Source organism: Dipodomys merriami, unplaced genomic scaffold (assembly GCF_024711535.1).
Source record: "Dipodomys merriami isolate MVZ:Mamm:240054 unplaced genomic scaffold, mDipMer1.0.p SCAF_82, whole genome shotgun sequence".
In the NCBI taxonomy this organism is placed as follows: Eukaryota; Metazoa; Chordata; class Mammalia; order Rodentia; family Heteromyidae; genus Dipodomys; species Dipodomys merriami.
The window spans coordinates 200964-227281 of record NW_027206424.1 but is presented as its reverse complement, the minus strand read 5'-3'; the positions used below and the strand labels follow the sequence as shown (position 1 = coordinate 227281).

Genomic DNA, 26318 nt, shown 5'->3' with positions numbered 1-26318 from the left:
AAACTCTTCAGAGGGACTCATCTGCTGGGCTATTTTTTGTCTGAACAAAACTAAAATTAAAAAAAAAAAACATTTCTTGAAACCAATTTGTAGGACTAACATGTTCATACAGTTATCACCTCTATATTTCTGGAGCTGTATCCAAAGGTAAATAAATTAGTACTAGAAAGGAAAACAAGTCACATTTACAGCTCACCTATTCTTCTCAAAGTCTAACCTCACTAATCACTCAATATATTCTTAGCAAAAGTGAATGTCAAAGTAAGCACCCTATCAAAATTAAAATTCAAACATCTAAATCTACTAGAAAAATAAACTTGGATGAATGCAGCAGTGGTACTCACACACTATACAACTTGTAGGTGGGGAAGGGAGGGTAAATCTGGGAAACTGTGAAGGTGTCACACTGTCCAAAAAGAAATGTACTCATTATTCCACTTATGAAATAGTAATCCCTTTTTACATCATCATATAATAACAATTTTTAATAAAAAAAAAAAGACAACTGTTTTTGTGAATTATGTAACAAATGGTTAATTCTCACTAGGCCAATAACTGGAAAGAATTTCTGCTGCCATGTGTCTCTGCCCTTCAGCAGCACTTAACTAATAACTGGCCCAATATTATAAATTTCCTTAGGAAAGCACTAAAAACACAACATACAAGCCAGGCGCTGGTGGCTCACGCCTGTAATCCTAGCTACTCAGTGAGATCTGAGGATCGCGGTTCAAAGCCAGCCCGGGCAGGAGAGACTGTGAGACTCCTATCTCCAATAAACCACCAGAAAACCGGAAGTGACGCTGTAGCTCAAGTGGTAGAGCGCTCGCCTTGAGCTGAAGAGCTGAGGGACAGCGCCCAGGCCCAGAGTTCAAGCCCCACGACCGACCAAAAAAAAAACAAAACACAACATACATATATCATAATTTGAACTATAGGATCATCTGGCTATATGAAAACAGTCCCATGAAGTTTACAAATATTTACTAACTTTCATATTCAGATATCAGCATTTTCAAGGTCAATACTCTGTTCAACTTCTTGGAGTCACATATTTTTGTGATATTTTTAACATATGACTAAAGCCTCTCTCATCACAAGATGCTCACACTGTTTACCAACACTCAGAAACAGCAGCTGGTGCTCCTCAATAACATCTTGTTACAAGAGGAGGACAAGTTTTTAACTCCAGGTATATACTTTTCCACTGATACATAAAAAATGGCTTTAAAGTTTCATTCCCTTGCTGATGGAAATATATAATTAAATAGACAATTTAGTACAAAGCTGACAAGGTCACACATACAGATTTTCACACATACAAACTTAAGAGTATAGCTATTGTGGTAAAGGAATTCCATAGTAAATAATACTGACTTCTTTTACATATTTTCAGGGTTTTTGTTGGGTATTTTTTTTCGCAAGTACTAGAAGTTTCAACTCAGGGTTGTTTGGTTTTTGTTTTTGTTTTTTTGGGGGGGTCTAGTCGTGGAGCCTGAACTCTAGGCCTGAGCACTGTCCCTCAGCGTTTCAGCTCAAGGCTAGTGCTCTACCACTTGAGCCACAGCGCCACTTCCAGCCTTTTTCTTTTTGCATATGTGGTGCTGAGGAATCGAACCCAGGGCCTCATGCACGCAAGGCAAGCGCTCTACCACTGAGCCACCTTCCTGGCCCTCAACTCAGGGTTTTGTGCTTGTTATGCAGGCACTCTACTGCTTGAGCCAGGCCTCCAGCCATTTTTGCTCTCATTGTTTTTGAAGTAGGTTGTCATCTTATCCTGGGCAACCTGAGATCCAATCTGAGATCCTCCTGATTTCAGCCTCTTGCATGACTGGAAGGAGCAGTACACGCCATGACACAATACCTAGTTGAGATGGGGGTCTCAAGAACACTTTGCCCAGGCAGCCTCAAACCACAATCCTTTCAATCTCCACCTCCCAAGTAGCTAGGATTCCATGTGAAGCATAGCACCCAGCCGCATGTCATTTTCATGCATGACCTTTTCCACTCTCATTCAAAAACTGCAGGAAACAGAAACTTACCCACACAGGCATTGAGGAATAGCCAATCAGTCTTTTTCATCCTGTTTTTAATTTGCTTTAGTTTTTTGAAGTCCACTTCAAGTTCCTCCTTGCTGCCAACAGCACCTGCCAGTTCAATCCTCTGAAAATCCATTTTCACTTCAGAGTCTCGTTTTGTAGTGGGAGGTGATCTTCTTTGGCTATTACCACTACTGCAGCTTCCCCTCCATCGAGCTCTGTCTTGCTCATTTATTATTGAAGAAGCCTCTTCAGTCTCTGCCAGCTCTATTGCTTCAATGTTATTAGGTCTGGGATGATCACAAACAACACATTTTTTAGCCTTGGCCCAGTTTTCATATGTGCAAATAGAACAGGTCCAATGCTGGGTCCTTGCATTCAGTTTATTCCTATCATTGTATTCCTCGCAAGGATCAACAGAAAAAGCAACTGGTCTTGAGCCAGATCCTGAGGATTGAGGAGATTCTGTGGGACTCCGGGTCCTACGTTGGGATAAACACTGGGTGCATCTGATTGCTCTTGGCCAGTTCAAATATGTGCACATGTGGCATGACCACTTATTTGCATTTTCCATACTGTATGAAGATTTAACCCTTGGTCTTGCACTGGAATCTGGACATATCAAAGGACTACTTCCTCCTTCAGTACTAGAAGGATCCCAATCTCTACCAACATCACTGGAACCACTTTTAAATGGATCTTCAGTAATAATTGTTCCACTGGGTCTTTGGGCACGACACATAGTACACTTGATTGCAGACGGCCAGTTTTCATACGTACAATATTCACAAGCCCACTTAATTCCACGTTCTGACATTGTGCACTTCTTCAAGTGAGTTATGCCAGGCAGGAAGCTATAAACAATTAGGATATCATTATTAACAGACTAGCTACATAATTCCACCTCTAAAAATATCCCCAAACAATAAATATGCCCAAACAATGCATTTAAGATTTCCCACTAAATTATTCTACATTTCTTTTGAATTGCCATAGAGATAACAGAGATAAACTCCCAAAGAAAATTCTTAGATTTCAGGATTCAATGAAATTTTACTTTGGAAAACAATGGTAATAGGTAGGAGACAAAGGAACATTTGCTCTAAGGAAGGAGACTGAAAGGAAGGGATGTCACTATTTTAAGCACTACAATAAGTAATACTTAATTTTGGCTCAGCTAATACCATCTATTTAGAAAAGTATCCAATAGTGAAAAAGACTCAAAGAGAAGTGAAAGAACACAAACCAAATAATATCTTCTCAAATTACAAGCGATGTAGTTCATGCAATCCAGGTTCGTGGATTCAGAAGATCAGTCATCTCTATTAGTCTTGCTAAGAGAGTAAAGCAGCTTAAAGGTGCTAATTATTCACTGTTTTTATTTAGCACGGGCAAAGATGCAAAAGAGTAATCATTTCAATTAACAACAAAGTAATCTTATAAAAGAGAAATCATTCCATGGTATTTTGTATTCTCAAAAATCTACTTCAATGGGGAGCACAAAAAGAATACTATCACTTGGGAAAAAATAAAATAGAACATTTGAGATTACCTACTAGCATAATCATAAAGATATAATATGCATGATAATATTTCAGCCTTTTTTTTTTTGGCCAGTCCTAGAGCTTGAACTGGGCCTGAGCACTGTTCCTGAGCTTTTGTGCTCAAGGCTCTACCACTTGTGCCACAGCTCCACGTCAGGCTTTCTGCAGTTAACTGAACATAATGTCTCACGACTTTCCTGCCTATACTGGCTTCCAACCTTGATATTCATATCTCAGCCTTCTGACTGGCTAGGTTTACAGCCATGAGCCACCAGCAACTGGCAACAACTGAAATTTTTTAATGTATTCAAAATTCAATTCACATTAAATATATACTGAATCGTTTTAAAAATTCTTAGAAACTGGGCATGAATCTTGACACTTGGGAGACTGAAGCAAGAGGATCTTGTTTCCAGACCAGCCCAAGCGACCCAGCAAAACTTTGTCTCAAAAATTTAAAATAAGTAAACATAATTTAAAAAAGAAAAAAACAAGAGTTCTGAGTTGGGCATCAGTAGTTCACACCTATAGTTGTAGGTATTTGAGAGACAAAGAATGGGAAGATGGAGGTTCAAGACCAGGTGAAGAGTTTGAGACACCCCTCCAAGCACAAAAACATGCTAACTACATTGTAGGTTGAGATTGGGAAGATCTCAGTTACAAGCCAGCCTTGCATAAGTCTGCAAAATTCCATCTCAACAGAAAAAAGCTGGGCATGATTGTTCACGGCTGTCACCCCAGCTAGACAGAAAGCCTAAATTTAGCAGACTGTAGTCTAAGCCCATGCTTGGATGGGAAATGAGACCCTATCTCAAAAAAAAAAAAAAAATCAAAAGGCAGAGCTGGAAGCATAGCTAAATCATAGTGCACCTACCACCTAGCAAGTATGAGACCCTATGCTCAAAACTCCAATACCACCAACAAACAAACAAGTTTCTAGGATTCCACAGTCAGCTTCACTAATACTCTACCAAAATAAAGATTTTTGTTATTTAGTTACAACTAATGCATAAGTGAAACAACTTATGGGACTAAGAATACTTTAATGACTTAAATTTACATTCAAAAGCCAATCTCTAACATTTTCTTAATTTTTTTTTCAACTCAATATCATCTCACAACTTTTTTGTTTGTTGTTTCCAGGTTCTGTTTTGTTTCTGTTTTGTTTTTTGAGACTGGATCTCATTACATAGCCCAGGATAGACTCAAACTCACAATCCTCTTGAAGCTTCTTGTAGACCTAATTCTACCACACTTGATCTGATTCCCCATCATCGTGTGTGTGTGTGTGTGTGTGTGTGTGTGTGAGTGTGTGTGAGTGTGTGTGAGTGTGTGTTCTGATCCTGAGGCTTCAACTTGAGGCCTACGTGCTGTCATTTAGCTTTTTCTCTCAAGCTGGCACTCTACCACTGGAGCCACCCATCAATCACTTTTTTAACCAGCAAAGAGAAATAGATATTTCCCATTTCTGAGAGATTTTTTTCCTACACTGAGGAGCGCTAAACCACTTTAGAAGTGTTATTTGTTCCTACCTGCCAAATCCACATCCCATTTACAGTGTAAACTTTGCTAAGAGGACAACTTCACTACAAGAAAGGGTACTATTTAATGGCTAAAATAAAAATCACACTTACTAAGATGTTAGTTTCCATGCTATAACCTCCACCTTGCACATGGTTAGAATAACAGTATAGTTATAAATCAGACCAAAGACAGTCTTCATGCTGGCTCAGACTCTGACTTCCTCAGGAGATACTGCACAACGTGATAAGTAGTTCTGTCTTACTGTGAATAGCTATTCCTGTAAAGGAGACCAAAACTGAATTTCACTTACAGCCTACTATTTTATTCAAAAAATATTTTTACAAAGGCTTAACTTTAACTCTATTTTAATTTTACTCACTTATTTTAATAATAAAGTATTATATTTAGAATATTAATACAGAAATAAAAATAGCTAATTTTTTGGTCTGGTTAGTCAAATTAAACATGAGAAAGAGAAATGTTTCTATATAATGTTAAATATATGTGTGTGCATATACACACACAAACAATATTATCTTGTTTTCTTGAGTCAGTCTCACCAATTAACCCAACCTGGCCTAAATCAAACTCACTTTGTAGCCTGGACTGGCCTCAAATTCACAATATCCTGCCTCAGCCTGAGTGCTGGGATTACTGGCATGTGACAGTATGAGCAGAACTAAGTACTTGTATTACTGAAATGGGAAAGGTAACACAATCCAAATAAGTAGAAAAAGGGGGAAGGCTTAGGTTCATCTTTTAAGTTATTTTATCTTTCAGCAACTACTATTATTATCTTCATCCAAGTAATTTTAATTCATCTTGCTTTGACTTTTCAAATTTCCTTTATCACTTATTATACACAATCTAACAGCAACTCAAAAGTATGTTTATAGCGGGGAACTATAACCATAAAAACATTTGTAAAGTGAATAGATATGATAACAATTTTCATATTCATTAGCTCCTTCCTTCCTTCAGTTTCTCAGGAATTAAATACATAAATTACTTGTTCATGCTATAAGAAATTATAATAAGCAGGGCACTGGTAAATCACACCTTTAATCCTAGCTACTCAGGAGGCTGACACCTGAGGATTGCAGTTCAAAGCCAGCCTGGTCAGCAAAGTCCATGACTCTTATCTCCAATTAACCCCCAGAAAAACAGAAATGGAGCTGTGGCTCAACGTGGTAGAACAGTAGCCTTGAGCAAATACAAGAAGCTCCATGACAGCACCCAAGCCCTGAGTTCAAGCCCCACAACAGAGGGAGGGAGGGACTGTAACAAGCAGGCAGGAACTTATAACAAGAACCAATGTCATATACTGTGGACTATACTGAACGTAAACTAAGTGAACTAAATAAACGTATACTACAGACTTAATATTTTAATACTGCATCTAAATGTTTGCATTCAAAAACCCATACTTGCTTTGATACATCTTATTCTGATATGTTTGTAGGATCAACTTCACAGCTGTAACTTTAAATTACTTAAGTTACTTGGCATGGAATTATGTGCTGATATAATATACTTAAATACCAAAGCTTAGAAAAACAAAACCCTGTCATAAAAAATAATTATGTAAACTAGTTAATCAGTAGAGTATATTTAGTATATTCAAGACCTTGGAATCACCAGCCCCAAATCATCATCATCATCATCATCATCATCATCATCTACCTAGTAAAAATAATACCTAATGAATCTACTCTGAAAATACAGGTAACAGAACAACACAAACAAGCCCAGAGATTTAAGAAAAGTGCAGTATCAGAGCTCAGTGGCTCCAGCCTGTAACTAGCTACCCGGGTAGTAGAAATTGAGATCACGATTCTGGGGAGAGCACTGGCATGAAAGTTCACTAGACACCATCTCAATCAATGGCTGGGCAACACAAGAAAGCTTAGACATAAAATGAAATTCTACTTCAAAAATAATCGATCCTGGGCTGGGAAGGTGGCTCAGTGGTAGAGTGCTTCCCTTGCATACATGAGGCCCTGGGTTCAATTCTCAGCACCACATAAGCAGAAAAAGCCGGAAATGGCGCTGAGGCCCAAGTGGTAGAACAGTAGTCTTGAGCTGAAGAACTGAGGGACAGTGCCCAGGCCCAGAGTTCAGGCCCCACGACTGGGGGGGGGGGGGGGGGGGGAATCAATCCAGCTGGGCTCTGGTGGCTCACACCTGTAATCCTAGCTATTCGGGAGCTAAAATCTGAGGAAGCCAGTCCTACAGGAAAGTCAGGGAGACTCTATCTCCAATTAACCAGAAAAAAAATTTTTTTTAAATGGAAGTGGCACAGTGGCTCAAGTGTCAGAGTGCTAGCCTTGAGCAAAAAGAGCATAAGCAGAGTGCCCAGGTACTGAATTCAAGCCCCATCACCAAAACATAAAAATAATCGAACAGTCAGGCACCAGTGGCTCTCACCCCTGCAATCCTAGCTACATAGTAGGTTGAGATCTGAGGATCATAGTTCGAAGTCTGCACAAGAAAACCCACAGAACAGCCGGGCGCCGGTGGCTCTCGCCTGTAATCCTAGCTACTCAGGAGGCTGAGATCTGAGGATCGTGGTTCAAAGCCAGCCCAGGCAGGAGAGACCATAAGACTCCTATCTCCAATAAACCACCAGAAAACCAGAAGTGGCGCTGTAGCTCAAGTGGTAGAGCACTCGCCTCGAGCTGAAGAGCTCTGAGGGACAGCGCCCAAGCCCAGAGTTCAAGCCCCACGACCGACAAAAAAGAAAAGAAAAGAAAACCCACAGAACTCATCTCCAATTGACTACCAAAAAATAAGCTGAAAGTAGAGCTGTGCTTCAAGTGGTAGAGCACTAGCCTTGAGCAAAAAAGTTCAGTGACAACACCCAGGCCCCCAAAAATAGTACTAAAAATAAAATTTAAAAATAATTAATGCAAAAGTAACTGGGAGCACCTGCCTACCAAATGCAAGTCCATGAGTTCAATCTCCAGTACTAGCAAAACCTGAAAATGTGCATTAGGATAATGATGTACAAACAGTATCCACTCTCTGGCGAATCAAAATGTTAAGTAATACATTTTAGTAACTGAAAGCTAAACTTCACTGGAGAAAATTATGTGAGAACAGGTAATTTTTTTGTAGCTGTGAAATCAGTAAATGGAATGGAAGAATAAGAATAAAGTTAGCATGACTGTGATTTTACATTACTGAGAAGAAATTAACACTCAGTATTCTTTTTCTTCCAGATGTCATAACACCCTAAAAGGTTTATTTTCAAAGCAATCAGCTCTAAGTTAATGCTACATTCAGAAGAAGAAAAAAGTATTATTACTCACATAGCCACGTCAATTTAATTTCTAAGTCTAACTGCATGCCAGATAGATTTCCAAATTCTATCCAAGACATCATACTTCATTTAACTAGTACAATAAAATTTACATAATCCTGACTTTTTAAAAGAAATGGACACAACACTACCTTTTTGGGGAGGTGGGATGATACTGGAGTTTGAACTTAAGGCCTTATACTGGCTAGGCAGATGCTCCATAAGGGAAAAATGGGGAAGCAAACTAATCCACCCTAAGTACAAACCTCTTTAAGAAACAAACTGAGCTCAGCTGCAAGTTACTTACAAATGAGAAATTATCCAAAGGAAGGCTTATTGGCAGTCGTAAACCTTATTAGTTTAGTTAACAGATACTAATAAGCTGAGTATATCTAGAGGACTGGTTGGTTCAAGGCTAGCTCGGGCAAAAAAGTCACAAGACCCTATTCTCAACTAATAAAAAGCTGGGCATAGTGGCATGTGCTTATCAGCCAGACGTGAAGCACAAATAAGACCATGGTCCAGGCCACCCTAGGCCAAAGTATTCAAAACTAACAAAAGCTAAAAACATGGTTCAAGTGGCAGTGTGACTGCCTAATATGCACAAGGCTGAGTTCAAGTCCCAGTACTGCCAAAAAAGAAGTTATACCTCGGTAGAGATGTACAAATGGTCAGAACACCTTCAAGGACTACAAATAAAAACTAAAATTGAAGCCAGGCGCTGGTGTCTCATGTCTGTAATCCTAGCTACTCAGGAGGCTAAGATCTGAGGATCGTGGTTCGAAGCCAGTCCAGGCAGGAACGTAAGTGAGACTCTCATCTCCAATTAACCACCAGAAAACCAGTAGTGGTGCTGTGGCTCAAGTGGTAGAGCGCTAGCCTTGAGCTGAAGAGCTGAGGGACAGTGTTCAGGCCCAGAGTTCAAGCCCCATGACCGACACACACACACACAAAAAAAACAAAACAAAGAAAAAAAAAAACTAAAAACTAAAATTGAATAGGATATTCCAAGCAGTCTGTGTTTCAGGTTCTGTTGATACTTTAAAAAGTATAAAGTGGGGCTGGGAAGGTGGCTCAGTGGTAGAGCGCTTGCCTTGCATGCCTGAGGCCCTGGGTTCGATTCCTCAGCACCACATAAGCAAAAAGAAAAAGGCTGGAAGTGTCGCTGTGGCTCAAGTGGTAGAGCGCTAGCCTTGAGCTGAAGAGCTGAGGGACAGCGCCCAGGCCCAGAGTTCAGGCTCCACGACCGGACCAAAAAAAAAAAAAAAGTATAAAGTTACAAAATGCACATAAACAAACCAGAATGAAATGGGTGGGCACCATGACTCAAGTCTGTGATCCTAGCTATTTGGGAGGTAGAGATCAGGGGATCAAGGACAGAGGTCAGCCTAGATTTCAATTCAACCAATAGCTGTTGCACACCTTTGATCACAGCTATGGGGGTGAAGCACATGGCTGAGAGCAGCATCACATACTTGTCATCCCCATTGATGCAGGGAAGTACAATAAGAGGGCCAAAGCCCAGGCCTACATGGACATAAAGTGAGACCCTAGCTCAAAAAAACAATACAAGAAGCAAGTACTGTTAGCTCATGGTGCAAAACCAACAGGGGCAAAAATGTCCTCTAGATTCCATCTCTAATTAACCAGCAAAAAAGCTGGAGTTGAGTTGTGGCTCAAGTGGTAGACCAACAACTCTGAAAAGCAAGCGAAGCCCCAAATTCAAGCCTCAGTACCAGCACAGAAAAAAAAAGGGGGGGGGGTACTTCTTAACTCTTAAATCAAAACTCCCAGTCATTTTTTCATTGGCATCATTGTCTTCCTCAACTAACCACAATTAACTGAGCTCAACCAGGACCCTGGAGATTGAAGACACAGTGAACCTCTCAGGCCTCCAATAATATGTCACTCATTAAACCCTGTATCATCATCTCAGACCAAACCCCTGTCCTGACTTCTCCAGTCTTCATTACTGACACCGTTCGTATCCCGGCATCCAGAAGGGCAATTTAGAATTCTGCATTCTACCCAAAGATTCTTTTTAGACAGTTATTTTCTTCTCATCCACAGGTCAAAACTACTGTAATAGCTTCCTAAGCAACTTTGCTTTCTAAATCCATCTAGCTGACCATTACCAGAGCAACCCCCTTCAAAGCTTTGTATAGCAGCATAAACGCTCAAAATTTTCTGTTACCTTCAACCATGTGTCACCATTCCCAAAGACGGACATAGGAGAGCTTTCTTAGATACACGAGCAAAACAGGTACACAATTCTGGTCAATGTGTCTCATCCTCAGCTAACACTCATCTCTTTCCCAGGAAACTTTCAAATTACTCCAAGTATACTGCAATCATACTGACATTAGAACTTACTGCAACACTAATCCGTACGTATTTTTCCTGTCATTCCCTCCTGTCAAGGTCAGCCTGAACTATGTATCAAGACATTGTCTCAAAAAAGAAAACTAAGGGCATGAGAGGCCAGTGGCTCACGCCTGTAATTGTAGCTACTTAGGAGGTTGAGATGCAAAGGATGGCAGTTTGAAACCATCTCAGAAAAGTTCTCAAGAATCCTTCTCATCACATAGCTGGGTGCAGTGATGCACATCTGTCATTCAAAGCTATATGGGAGGGGCTGGGAAGGTGGTTCAGTGGTAGAATGCTTGCCTTGCATGCATGAGGCCCTGGGTGTGATTCCTCAGTACTACAGAACCAGAAAAAGCCAGAAGTGGTGCTGTGGCTCAAGTGGTAGAGTGCTAGCCTTGAGCTGAAGAACTGAGGGACAATGCCCAGGCCCAGACTGCAGGCCCCATGACTGACCAAAAAAAAAAAAAAAAAACCTATGTGGGAGGCTAAGAACAGGAATTCTGTGGTTCCAGGTCAGCCAAGACAGAAAAGTTCACAAGACTCAATCTCCATGGAACAAAGCGGATGCCACAGCACACAACTGATAACCCCAAAATGATGGGGGCCTGAAGAATTGAGTTCAAGCACATATCTGGGTAGAAAGCAAAAACACTACTACAGAGAAGTCTTGAGTTCAAACCTTAGTACTACAAAAACAAGGGCAGTGGCTTTAGCTCAGTGGTACAGTACTTGCCTGGCATGGACCAGGAAGGCCCTGGTTTGAGCTCCAGCACCATAAGGGGGAAAAATACAACTAGGAGTGCCAAGCATAGGGAACAGAACCACACAGCCAACAGAAACTAAAGGAACCCTGTGAATCAAAGTCAAGGCAAGGGGGCTGGTAAGTTGGCTCAGTGGTAGAGTGCTGGCCTCGCATGCATGAGGCCCTGGGTTCAATTCCTCAGCACCACATAAGCAGAAAAAAACCAGAAGTGGCACTGTGGCTCAAGTGGTAGCCAGGCCCAGAGTTCAGCCCCCACGACCAACAACAACAACAAAAACCACCTAGCAAAGTCAAGGCAATACTACAACCAGAGTAGGAAAAGTTATTAAAATCCTTCAAGCCGGGCACCTGTGGCTCACGCCTGCAATCCTAGCTACTCAGGAGGCTGAGATCTGAGGATCATGGTTCAAAGCCAGCCTAGGCAGGAAAGTCCATGAAACTCTTATCTCCTCCAATTAACTACCAGAAAACCGGAAGTGGCCCTGTGGCTCAAGTGGTAGAGCACTAGCCTTGAGCTGAAGAGCTGAGGGACAGCGCCCAGGCCCAGAGTTCAAGCCCCACGATCGACAAAAACAAACAAACAAACAATGAAGTCCTTCAAATAAACATCTTTTAACTTAAATGCTATGTTCACTGTCTAATATGTCCATTTCCCTAGTATGTAAGTCACCTTGGATATAGAACTGACAAGGGTTTCAATCTTAATTAGTATCCTAAAGTACTGTTATCAGTTAAGAATTAACTAAATTGTTTAATCAGTTGCTATTTCAAAAGTCTCATCATGACCACTATTGAGTTTTGTTATTACAGATTTGATCTGCAGCATTTAGTCAGACCCACAGAGGGATAAATTAACTTTTATTCTCAGTAAGTTTCAGGTAAGCCCTGCTTAAAAACTATTTCTAGCCAGGCACCGGTAATCCTAGCTTCTCAGGAGGCTGAGATCTGAGGATCTCGGTTCAAAGCCAGCCCAGGCAGGAAAGTCCTTGAAACTCTTTTTTTTTTTTTTTTTAATTTTTATTTTTTGGGTCCGGTCGGCCTGAACTCTGGGCCTGGGCGCTGTCCCTCAGCTCTTCAGCTCAAGGCTAGCGCTCTACCACTTGAGCCACAGCGCCACTTCCGGCTTTTTTCTTTTTGCTTATGTGGTGCTGAGGAATCGAACCCAGGGCCTCATGCATGCAAGGCATGCGCTCTACCACTGAGCCACCTTCCCAACCCCGTCCTTGAAACTCTTATCTCCAATAAACTAGCAGAAAGCCAGAAGTGGCACTGTAGCTCAAGTGGTGGAGTGCTAGCCTTGAGCTGAAGAGCTGAGTGACAGCGCTCAGGCCCAGAGTTCAACAAGCCCCATGACCGACAAAAAAAAAAAAACTATTTCTATTTATCCCCTTGTTGCTTCAATTAGAAATTTAAAAAAGGATCTATTGGCAAAAACTCTCATGTAATGTCAGTCACAGCCTCCTCCTCACCCCCACCAACAAGGGAATCATTAAACAACCAAAATTGCCAAATGGGACATCAACCCAGCAACTAGAAGAGACCACCTAGACCCACCGGGACAGAGCTAATCCTGGCAACAAGAGTCTACCCAGATGTGGTTGGTGTCAGATCCTAATGGAGTCACTTTGTGCTTGCCCTTTCAAAATTAACCAGAGCCAGGAGGTCAAAAGAAAATAGTTCATAAACATGTCTATCTAATGTCCATACCTGTCTATCATCTAACTAGGCAGGAACTTATATCTATTACCTGCTATTTCTATTTATAGTGGAGGGCTGGGAAGGTGGCTCAGTGGCAGAGTGCTTGCCTTGCATGCATGAGGTCCTGGGTTCAATTCCTCAGCACCACATAAGCAGAAAAAGCCGGAATTGGCGCTGTGGCTCAAGTGGTAGAGTGCTAGCCTTGAGCTGAAGAGCTGAGGGACAGCGCCCAGGCAGAGTTCAGGTCCCACATCAAGCAAAAAAAAAAAAAAAAAGAATCTATTTATAGTGGATCTCCCATTCATTTTCTATAATCCAGACATCCATAGTCCAGTTATAGGAAATTATCAAGGCCTCCCACTCCAGTACAGCCCTAGAGCTTCTGACTAGTTATTCTAAACCAGTCCACCATGCTCTCCCTTTACCCAGTCGCCAGATGTAATTAGTCAGGAATAGTTAAGAATATGATCCACCAACTCCAGGATCACCTGGAATGCAGGAGACAGGAACTAGCCAGGTCATCCAATTTTTTCTGGACCCAGGCTCTGAGGTCACTTCTACAGCCACTGTGACCGCACCTCCTTCTCACTCTTCCCTATAGAATCTCTCTCTGCCATTAGTCCAAGCTGCTGCCACATGATTCAGGTAGAAGAGTTTATTTGGGATACACAAACTGCCAGGCCACTCTAGAGTAGGGTGCAGCATGTAGCAGCTTGAACAGCAAATATTCAGTATTTTCATAAATTTTGACTGTACCCCTCTCATTCCATTCTCATTTAAAATACATATAAACTGTTGGGTCTGCTCCTGGATGGCGAGCAGACTCCACCCTCCTCGCAGCAAAGTCTCCGCCCAGTACCTGAGTTACCTAGGCAACTGGCACACCTGGAAGAGGTCACATCTGCATCCACCGAGGTCACATCTGGATTAGATGTGGCCACACCTTTCCCCACCCCTACTCTAGATAAGGCCTACCCCAGGGCCAGACGCTCTCTTTCTCAGCTGCCAGGAGTGCTAACATGGGCTGGTACCAGCCAGAATGATGAATAAACCTACCCCTTACCTGAATACCACGTTCGTGGTGTGGTTCTTACTTGGTGCCCTCATCTCTACAACCTCTAGTCCTAGCATTCAGGAGGCAAAAACAGAAACATCTCCATTTGAGGTTAGCCTGGACTATACAAGAAGACCTTGTCTCAAAAAAATAAAGCCGGGCATTGGTGGCTCATGCCTGTAATCCTAGCTACTGAGGAGGCTGAGATCTGAGGATCGTAGTTCAAAGCAGGCCCCAGCAGGAAAGTCCATGAGGCTCTTATCTCCAACAAACTACTCAGAAAAAGCTGGAAATGGTGCTGTGGCACAAGTGGTAGGTAGAGTGCTAGCGTTGAGGAAAAAGAATCTCAGGGACAGGGCTGGGATGTAGCTCGGTGGCAAAGTGCTTGCTTAGCAAGTGCAACATTTTAAGTTCGATCCCCAGTACCAAAAAAAAAGACAAAAAAAAAAAGAATCTCAGGAACAGCACCCACGCCCTTAGTTCAAGCCTCAGGACCAGCACCAAAAAAAAAAAAAAAAAAAAAATCAGGGCTGGGAAGATAGCTCAGTGGTAGAGCGCTTGCCTTGCATGCATGAGGCCCTGGGTTTGATTCCTCAGCACCACATAAGCAAAAAAAAAGCCAGAAGTGGCACTGTGGCTCAAGTGGTAGAGTGCTAGCCTTGAGCTGAAAAGCTGAGGGACACTGCCCAGGCCCAGAGTTCAGGCTCCACGACTGGCAAAAAAAGGAAAAAAAATCAACAAATAATTGCATAAATACATGCAATTGGGGCTGGGAAGGTGGCTCAGTGGTAGAGCGCTTGCCTTGCATGCCTAAGGCCCTGGGTTCGATTCCTCAGCACCACATAAGCAAAAAGAAAAAAAGCCGGAAGTGGCCCTATGGCTCAAGTGGTAGAGTGCTAGCCTTGAGCTGAAGAGCTGAGGGACAGCGCCCAGGCCCAGAGTTCAGGCCCCACTACTGGACCCCAAAAAAAAAAAATACACGCAATTTAATCAATTCTATAAAATTATTTTTTAATTATTTTTTTTAATTGTGACAGTCCTAGGGCTTGAACTCAAGGCATCACGCTCTCACTGCTTTTCTGCTCAAGGCTGAAGCTTTATCACATGAGCCATACCTCCACTTTCAAGTTTTTGTTGGTTAACTGGAAACAAGTGTCTCTCGATTTAGCTGCCCAACCTAGCTTTGAACTATGACACTTAGATTTCAGCCTTCTGAGTAGCTAGGACAGGCATGAGCCACTAGTGCCTAGCTTTAACATTATATTTTGCCTCTACTAGTTTGGCATTTGGAACAAAAAGAATTTATAATCAAAATACAAAACTAAAACTAAATTTGTTAAATGGCTTAGTCTGAACCGGCTAGTTACATAATCCAGCATTAAACAGTCTTCTCACTTGACTTCCAAAATATTCCTGGTTTTTTCCCATCTTTACTAGCTGCTCTTCCTCAACCCTCTTTTCTGTCTTCCTTATATTGTTAACTTAAAAGTGTCAAATGCGGGGCTGGGAAGGTGGCTTAGTGGTAGAGTGCTTGCCTTGCATGCCTGAGGCCCTGGGTTCAATTTCTCAGCACCACATAAGCAAAAAGAAAAAAGCCAGAAGTGGCGCTGTGGCTCAAGTGGTAGGGTGCTAGCCTTGAGCTGAAGAGCTGAGGGACAGCACCCAGGCCAAGAGTTCAGGCCCCACGACCGGAACCAAAAAAAAAAAAAAGTGTCAAATGCTCAAGGCATAGTCCCTGGTCCTCTTCCCCTAATCATTAATGCCCTTAGGAATCTCAGATCTTAATCAGTGTCTGGGCTTTAAATGCCATCTATCCACTAATGACTCCCAAACTGGATCACTCCTCCAACTCTAGATTTATAAATCTGTTGACCTCTCTTTCTGAAAGCTTGACAAACATTTCAAGCTTAACTAAAATTGAATTCTTGACTAGAATTTCATATTTTCCAATCTAAAGCCTGAAAGGTTTGAACTACTAAGAACCATAGAATTGTTCTATAAATATGTTTTTCTTCGCTGTTGGGAAAGTCCATCATTCTACAATAAACTTACACTCTTTCAAACTCTAAGCAACCTGAACTGCTATGAAAAGAACACAAAAACAAGATTTGCACAATCACAAAACATCTTTATTTTTGTATAAAGGGAAAAAGGATTCAGAAATTGAATCCTGACCCTTTATATGCTAAGCAAATATTCTGAGTTACAGCCTCAGCCCACTAAATATCTTATAAAATACTAAATCTATGTGAAACTCTACATAAATAATAAGATCTCAAAAAGAAGCTGTCTTTCCTCTACAAAAAGGTCACTCCTGGTGGGCCCCAGTGCCTCACTCCTATAATCCTAGCTACTCAGGAGGCTAAATCTGAGGATTGCGGTTCAAAGCCAGCCTGGGCAGGAATGTCCATGAGACTCTTTTTTTTGGGGGGGTCCAGTCATGGGGCCTAAACTCTGGGCCTGAGCACTGTCCCTCAGTTCTTCAGCTCAAGGCTAGCGCTCTACCACTTGAGCCACAGTGCCACTTCTGGCTTTTTTCTTTTTTGCTTATGTGGTGCTGAGGAATCGAACCCAGGGCCTCATGCATGCAAGGCAAGTGCTCTACTACTGAGTCACCTTCCCAGCCCTTCATAAGACTCTTATCTCCAAATTAACCACCAGAAAACTGGAAGTGGTGCTGTGGCACAAGTGGTAGAATGCTCACCTTGAGCTAAGAACTCAGGGACAGCACCCAAACCCATAGTTCAAGCCCCACTACCGACCAAAGGTCACTCCTGTGCAGGAGGGGTACAGGGGAGCAACACTCATAGGCCGTTGTTGAAAATGTTAACTAGGACAACCACTCTGGAAATCAGTACAGAAGTTCCCCAACAGACAAAGTAGACCTTCCCTAAGATTCTGCAATACCATTATATACCAAGGAGAGTAATCAATATGCCAGGAAGACACCTCCAAAACTGTGTTTATTCTAACTTTGTTCACAATATCCAAACTGTGAAATTAACCAAAATGCCCAACAACAGCTGAATGGATAAAGGAAATGTGATGTACAGATATATGCTATGGAATATCACAGCAATAAAAATGAAATCATGTGGTTTTCAGGAAAATTAGTTTGGAAAGGTAGAACAAGGGAAGACAGAGTTATTGGGGGGGAGGGTAAACTGATTGGAATAGATTTTAAATATATGTGAAAACACTGATACTCCCTTTTGTACAACTCATTTAAGCTAATTTTTAAGGGTCTACAAAATCCAATTAAATGAAGAAATTGAACTAAGCATACTTGCTGAGTGCCTCCAAGGAGCATGTAGACAAAGTACATTTATGTTAAATAGCACTACCAGGATGACCTTACCTTTACTGGCACTATATCATGTTTAATATAGGCAATTACCCCTAGTACTACAATTAGTATATAGCACATCTACCTTCTACGCAAACCTAAAACGAAGAACTGAAAGTGTGCATTTTGATCTGTCAAGAATGCATTCCTTAAGAAAAATCATGCTAAAAGTTACAATTCTAAAGTAACAATTCTAAGAGGCCTGTAGCGGATGCTCTGATCCCAGCACTCTGGAAGCAAAGGCAGGATAATGGGCTTGAGGCCAGCCAGGCAACACAGCAAAATCCTGTCTTGAAAAGAAAAGAAAAGGTTCCTAAAGGATTGTCTCCCTTAAAAACTACTTAGCAATCCATTGATTAGAATGGGAGAGGGGAAGACTAGAACACAAAGTTTCCTTCAGTGAAAATATAACATGAATCAATACCAATTCCTTTTTTTAAAAAAATCTAACATCTAGTTATTTCAGGAGGACTAACTCTACATACCAACTTTCTCTAAATAATTTCCTAGATACTAGCAAGAATGAATGAGGGAATACATATTTCAGACACACACACCCCTCCCTTTACATAGTTTCAGAGTCAAAGACATTAAATTACAATCTCAAATAAAACTAATTAAATGTAACGACCTAGGACAAGATTTACCAAAGGTCGGAAGGACATACAATTACAAAGTCTTGTGCTCAGGGAATCTACAATCAACAACTACAGTTTCCCTAAACATATTATATGGAAATGGACCTAGGAATGGCAATAGAAAGAAAGAATGAAAGAAAACAAGCTAAAAGTTCCTAAAAGGTTAGCCATAGCTCCAATATCACCTATTAATTTCACTCTATTCGAGAGAAATGAAAACTTACATCTACACGAAACCCTGTACACAGCCAGGCACGAATGGCTCATACCTGTAATCCTAGCCACTCAGGATGCTGAGATCCCAAGGATCACAGTTCAAAACCAGCAGGAAGAAAAGCCTGAAATACTCTATCTCCAAATAATCAGCAAAAAGTCCTATCTGCTAGGCGCTGGTAGCCTGTAATCCTAGCTACTCAGGAAACTGAGATCTGAAGATCTGAAGATCACAGTCCAAAGCCAACCCAGGCAGGAAAAGTCTTTGAGACTTTTATCTCCAATGAAAATGAGAAATGGAGCTGTGGCTCAAGGGGTAGAGCACTAGCCATGATCAGAAAAGCTCTGGGGCAGTGTTCAGGCCCTGAGTTCAAGCTCCACAAATGACAAAAAAGCTAGAAACGTGGCTTAGAGGTAGAGTGCTTGCCTAGCATGCATGAGGCCCTGGGTTCAATTCCTTGGATATCACAAAAATAAATAAAATTAGTTTGTTTTTAAAAAAGGCCAAGTTGCCTGGTGCCAGTAGCTCATGCCCTAGCTACTCAGGAGGCTGAGATCTAAGGATCGCGGTTCAAAGCAAGTTTGGGCAGGAAAGTCCATGAGACTCTTATCTTCAATTAACCACAGAAAACCAGAAGTGGCACTGTGGCTCAAGTGGTAAAGCACTCACCTTGAGCTGAAGAGCTGAGGCACAGTGCCCAGGCCCAGAGTTCAAGCTCCATGACCGACAAAAAAAAAAGGGCGGGGCAGGTCAGAAGCATGGCTCACCTCAGCTGTGAGTAAGCAAGATGAGCAAGAGTGTGAGGTCTGAATTCAAATCCTAGAACCAGCTCCTCACCCCCCATAAAGAAACACAAATGATCATAGTTGCCTATACATAATAGTCAAAGGTGGAAATACTGTGACCTAACCAAAATGTGTATGAACACAATGGAATACTATTCAGTTACAAAATAAATGAAATACTGACAGATGGTACATGAACTCTGAAAACATGTTAAGAAGCCAGACACAAATGGTAAACTGTTTGGCATGCACAAAGACCTGAGTTCACTACCACACATACACACATACATACATACACACACACATACACACAAAATAAAATTTTGGGGTTTTTTGTTTTTTGTTGGTTGTGGGGTATGAACTCTGTGCTTTCCTGCCCAGGTTAGCTTTGAACTGAGATCCTCACATCTTAGCCTCCTGAGCATCTAGGATTACATGTGTGAGCCACCGGCGCCTGGCACAATAAAAAAATTTTTAAAGGATGAGAAAGAGGGAGTTCTAGATACAATCATCTACAATGAGGCAACTGATTTCAAGAATGCCTTATTCAAAAAAAAAAGTATATATATATATATATATATATATATGTTCATACATATAAAAATCTGACTTGAGGGGCATGGAAGGTGGCTTAGTGGTAGAGTGCTTGCCTAGCATGCATAAAGCCTTGGACTCGATTCCTCCGTACCACATACACAGAAAAAGCAGGAAGTGGAGTTATGTGGCTCAAGTGGTAGAGTGCTGCTAGCCTTGAGCAAAAAGCAGCTCAGAGACAGTACCCAGGCTCTGAGTTCAAACCCCAAGAATGAAAACAAATAATCTGACTTGACAAAAGATGAAAAAGAAAATGAGGGGCTGGGAAGGTGGCTCAGTGGTAGAGCGCTTGCCTTGCATGCCTAAGGCCCTGGGTTCGATTCCTCAGCACCACATAAGCAAAGAGAAAAAAAAGCCGGAAGTGGCGCTGTGGCTCAAGTGGTAGAGTGCTAGCCTTGAGCTGAAGAGCTGAGGGACAGCGCCCAGGCCCAGAGTTCAGGCCCCACAACCGGACCCAAAAAAGAAAAAAAAAAAAACAAGAAAAAGAAAATGAGGGGGGAAAGGAACAGGGAAGTTTATCTTTAACAATATAACTATTAAAAAAAAGGAAATTATTTTTTTCAGTAGGTAGGTTCCAAATCAATTTTATATTCAATTCACCTCAACAATCTCTACTTAAAACATTCAAACCAAAGATGCTTGTTTAAAATGCCACTTTAGGCAAACAAAGAATGCTTACTACCTAAATTTCCCAAGCAGTAAAATTTCTCCTGTAATTCTATCCAAGTACCTTTTACAAATACAAGTAGCCTAAGTAAAAACATCTAGTATTTCTGAAAAGTGTATCAACAGGTTAATTGTAGCTTACTTATACTAGAAAGTTTCATGAACTGTAAGAAAACATTCTTATACAAAATACTTTCTGAAAAATCAATTTGAAGAAAAAAATTTTGATGAGCTAGAAGACAATGAGTTTCCACAAAGACACAGTGGATGAGTCAGGATGATTTACTGCTAAGACTGTGTATCCATAAAGCACCACTCACACAACACACACACACACACACACACACACACACACACACACACACACACACACACACACACACACACACACACACACACACACACACACACACACACCTATTTTCCATATGCATGAGCATCCACGTAGATACTACATAATTATATGTATTACCCCTGGTATATAAATGTACTATGGACAAGCTTGTTGTGTTGTCCTCCAACAGTGTAGACAGGTAGCAATGAATCACATATTCTCCTTCCTTGTCTGACTTATGACCAATGATATATGCTGCCAGCATCGAAAGTTAAGAATGCAACTGAAGTCAAAAGCCAGTGACTCATGCCTGTAATCCTAGCTATTCAGGACAGACTTGAGATCTGAGGTTCAAAGCCAGCCTGGGCAGAAAAGTCCGTACGACTCTTATCTCCAATTAATCACCAAAAATCCAGAAGTGAAGTTATGGCTCCAGTGGTAGAGCACCAGCTTTGAGCAAAAAAGCTAAGGACAGCATCCTGGCCCTGAGTTCAAGACCCAGTATCAGCAGAGAGAAAAAAAGACAAAGAATGCAAACTAAAGCTAAAGATTATTTCTGCTCTATATACAAATATGAAATGGTTACCCTTCTAATCACTACTGCCAAATTCAAAACCAAGTAACTATCCCACACCCAAATGTGAAGTAAACTACAGAATTATGGTACTAATTTTCATCCCAATAATGTGACTCGGTCATTATCAATATCTGTGTTCCACTTATGCTTTGGGCAAATAATGGCTTGCACTTCTATTTTTTTTTGGGGGGGGGGTCCTGTCTTGGGGCCTGAACTCTGGGCCTGGGCACTATCCCTCAGCTCTTCAGCTCAAAGCTAGCGCTCTACCACTTGAGCCACAGCACCAGGCAAGCACTTCTAATCACTCACCTCCACACTTCATATCTCCAAGAGACTCTTATCTCCAGTTAACCACAAAAAGCCCAAGGTGGAGTTGTGGTCCAGTGGTAGAACACTAGCCTTGTTCAAAAAAGCTCAGACAGCACCCAGACTCTGAGTTCAATCAATCCTCAGGACAGACAAACAGGGGCATGAGCATGAGCGCACCCATGCACACACACACACACACACACACACACACACACTCACACTCACACTCACACACTCACTCACCAGAGTAAATAGATCCCTTGGAGTTGAAGTCATCAAAAACTATTCTCAATAGACAGTACTTAAGTTAGCCGAAAATAAAGAGTATCCAAGAATATAGGCGGAAAGAAGAATTTCAAACAGAAAGAAAAAAAGGCATAAAAGGCCAAGAGCCTGAAGGACTTCACAGGAACAACTAACAAGTTTGGCTGGAACTAGAGCTACACAAAGGGAAAAAAAGGTTAAGACTGAAGAACAGAACAGGGCCAGACTTGGTCACACCAAAGAGCTCATAGGTTTCTTTGCATGTGTTCAGAAGTTTCCTGTAGGTCTTCTGATGAGGTGAGGAGGTGAGAGCTTAGAAGTGCAAACCATTATTTGCCAAAGAAAGCATAACTGGAACACAGATATTTCAAATAAAACAACATATTACACAGAGAAAAAAAATGTACAAAGACCAGATACAACAAAGTTCTTCCAAGGAAGCAGAGGAAGCGATAGTAATGCTAAAATAAAAGAAAACCAAGTTAAAAAAAAAAAAAAAAAAGTACTATGTCCCATGTTCTACCACTGCAACCCCCATTTACTTAAAAGGCTGATTTAAAAAAAAAAAAACTAGGGCTGGGAAGATGGCTCAGTGGTAGAGTGCTTGCCTTGAATGCTTGAGGCCCTGGGTTTGATTCCTTAGCACCACATAAGCAAGAAGAAAAAAGCCGGAAGTGGTGCTGTGACTCAAGTGGTAGAGAGCTAGCCTTGAGCTGAAGAGCTGAGGGACAGCGCCCAGGCCCAGAGTTCAGGCCCAACGACCGGACCCAAAAAAAAAACAAAAAACAAAAAACTAAACACAGGGAATGGCTTTCACTGTATCAATTACACATATGAAGCAACCTGCTTCAAATGTTGTACCACTGGACAGTGAGTTCCAAAATCTATGTTAATCCTCAGCCTTTAAATGTGATATGCCATAACCCCTATCAGTGTACCCATCTGGATCAAGGCCATGAGCTTAAAATATACAGCCATGAATGAGTTCATCACAAGAACTCGGGCACATTTCAAGAGTAAATAAATGGGTGTCCCAATGCTCCAAAGAGTCAATAAAAGTACTGAAAATCCAACAGAAATAAAACTCCCTCATGACATTCAAATAGCATCCGCCCCCAAAGAGTGAAATGCATCATTACTGGCTTACCACCTTTTAACCCCAACAGCCCAATGGAAACAACTATGAAATGTTAGTGTAAGAAAGATCATCTACGAACCAAAAATCAGGAAGTAGTAGAGATTTTGGGTATTTTTTAAGAATTACTTTAATAATAACCAAGATATAATTTTATTTTTCACAGGCTAATTTAGGTGACTTTCCGAAGGCTCTTGCACAGCAAAGATCAAAATTCCTCATAGTTTTCCTGGCTTACGATTTTTGTACAATATTGAGGCACCCATATTTCATCAACACAAGGGTACCCAGGACGTTGCACAAGTGACAGGAAAGTCAACTAAGAGCGCAAGTACAGGAGGGGCCATTCATTATATAACATCTCCAAGAATTATGTTTCTTTTCAATGGTATCCTTAAAAAAACAGTATTGTTACTGTAACACATCACGTGTATCCACACTACCTCATATCAATTATATCTGTTAAGACCCAAACACTGGAAAAGAGAGTGCTGAAGAGTCTTCGGAATTAAGGAAAAGGGAAATCGAGTGAATGGAATACAAAATTCTAAGCACCAGAGTTTCAAAACAGTGTAAGTCTAAGCTAGAGGGGCAAACTTCCCAGCTGAACCCCAAACTGCCCGTCTCCTACGCCTTCCAGTGCTGACAGGCGCTCGTTACAGTGCTGAGATGACCCGCACCAAAGCACAGCAGACAAAATGAACAGCCCCGCACTGAGCAAACGCTACCGGGAGCGGCCCCCTACCTGGCTTTTCTAAGAAATGGCAACAACCGGAGGCCACCGCAGGAGGCGGAGAGGAAAAGCAGCCGAGGGACTGGAATACAAGTTTGGAGACCAGCACCAACTTGTGGCGAGGGACCCAACTATCTACGGCCTGCTGCCGACCGGGAGCCAGACCCCACTCACCGACTCCTATCTGGCAGGAGACGAAGTTGTAGGAATCTGACGGCAGAGGTGGCAGGGCCGGTCGGACAGCCAGCCACGACCGACCGACCGACCGACGGACCCAGGTCGGTAAACAAGCGGGGGCGGACCCACCCTCCCTCAGCCCCGGGCTGTCCCCGCGCCCAGAGCCCAAGATGGACGCGCGGCCAGCGGCGGCAGCCACAGGCCCGGCCTACGCTCTCCCGCAACGCCGCTGCCCCCCCACCCCGCGCCCGGGAGGCTCGGCTATCTGGGCACCGGAGGCCGCCCGGGGCCCGACAGGCCGCGGCGGGACGACCAGGGGACCTCCGACCCGGCGCCCCACACCCGGGCCCGGTTACCTGGCGGCGGCGGCGGCTCCTCCTCCAGCTCCCGCTCCTCCTCCCCGTCTGACGCCTGGCGCCCGCCCGGCGGCGGCGACTCCCGCACAGCCCGCGGCGTCTCGCCGAGCCCGGCCCCTCTCCGCCTCCCTCGGCACCGCCGCCCGCCCGCCCTCCCCGCTGCTGCCGCCTCCGCCCGCCCGCCCGCCTCAGTCAGGACATGGTCTCCGCGGGCCCGCGCTCGGCTCCCGGCTGCCGGAGGCGGGGGAAGAGGGGCGGAGAGCCGGCGCGGAGGCGGGGGACCCGGGGGGCGGGGGCAGAGCGGAGGGGGGGCGGCCTCGGACGCTGCGGACTCCTAATGGCGGCGGCCAGGGACCCGGAGCCAAATAAACCCCGCGGCGGGCAGCACGACGTCAGGGCCGGACCCCGCCGCTCGACGCCCTGCCATTGGTCCCGGGTCCGCCTCCGGCGCAGCCAATGAGCGGCTGCCTCTTTCCGGACGCAGGAGGCGGGCCAGAGCAGCGTGACGTCAGTGGCGCGCCTCCTGATTGTGAGGCGGTGTCGCGCCCGGACCCTCTGCGGCCGCGAGCGGCCAGGAGCGCGGGTCCCGTGGCGGCGCGAGGAGCACACCGTGCGGGGCTCGGGCCTGGCGGGGTCCTCTTCTTTTGCAGCCGAGTGCCGAGTGAACCCCGACTCTCTCACATCTGCGGCGAGCAGTCTGGCAACTTAGATGCTGCTTCGCGCTTTCTTAAGCACTTACAAGCTCTGGACCGGACGCCCGGGAAGACGGAGCTGGTGCTTCGCGATAGGTTCATTGGCTACACAAGTGTTTTCTGGAGTGTGTTGTCCACGCCCACCTTCCTGGCAGCCGGCCACTTAACGTGAGTGTGTGTGTGTGTGATATCTCTGTCTAGTGCACATGCACAAACATTGGTGATGAGAAGCCGTGGGGACCAGCTGGCCCGAGGTTTAAGTAAACTCACCTAAAAAGGGAGGTTTTAGCTGGCTTATCTACCTAGATTACAGATAAATCTTACCTTGTCCAAGACAAAGAATGAATGACAGCCATGGAGCCAAAAATACTGCTGTAAGAATCCCCAGACCCTAAGTTCTAAACAGTCTGATGTAGGTTTATGTATTTACATATTAACTTTTTTAACTATAGAAATAGTCAAATGACCTAAATAAGTCAGGTACTTATGGAACATTCAGAAGTATATCAGGTTTATCTAGAAAACTGATATTTCCCACCCTCCACCCCTGCAGAAGGACTTTACCTTGAATTTTGTATATTGCAGATTTTGTTTCCCCCAAGAACCTTGAAAGAGCATGAAATACAGCTATTTTTTTTTTCAAAATGTAAATCTCTTTAAAAGTAATCTGTTGAAAAAAACCAGCACTCCCAAGAGTTCTACTGCTCACCTCTGGTTCAACAGGATGACCATGATATTCAGTTTAGTCCATTTTCAGATTTAGATGGGACCTCATTTAGTAAAAACAAACCTCAGAATTCTTTTTTCTTTGTCCAAATGTGACTAAGGATGTATTATAGCTGTATGGCCACAGAGAATAAATCATACCTTATGATACTTCCCCTCACCAACAAGCACTTCACAACAATTTGTATATTTCATCTTCACAGCCATTGCTGTGATTTTCAACAATCTTACCTTCTCAACAATGTTATTTGCTCAAGACCTTATTAGTACATTCAGTTTAAACTGCCATACAAAACACATTCTCAAGCCTATAATTAAGTCAATTGTAGATTAAATCAAACACCATGTTGTTATACAACAATAATTCAACCAAAGCAGATCACTCGGAAAATATTTTTCTTAAGAGCTTCTTAATCCCTCCAGCTTCCTCTTCCTGAATTAAGGCTGCTGAGTATCTCCCCACCTGCAATTTAGCAAGCATCACA

The 26318-nt window shown here is 42.9% G+C and overlaps 1 protein-coding gene across 4 annotated transcripts in view; it reads right to left on the bottom strand.

The window, feature by feature from the left end:
• Positions 1-24773, bottom strand: part of LOC138819816 (ubiquitin thioesterase ZRANB1) — a 66305-nt gene extending 41532 nt beyond the window's left edge. For 2 of the 4 annotated variants that reach the window (XM_070011370.1, XM_070011373.1), the window contains exons 1-3: positions 24416-24773; positions 5215-5381; positions 2040-2890 (exon numbers count right to left, since the gene is read on the bottom strand). In XM_070011370.1, coding sequence (XP_069867471.1) covers positions 2040-2890; positions 5215-5303 — 940 coding nt within the window. In that variant the 5' untranslated portion in view covers positions 5304-5381; positions 24416-24773. Of the gene's footprint in view, positions 1-2039; positions 2891-5214; positions 5382-24415 lie in introns of those variants that run through there. The other 2 variants (XM_070011371.1, XM_070011374.1) reach the window with 2 other exon arrangements.
• Positions 24774-26318: the final 1545 nt, after the last annotated feature.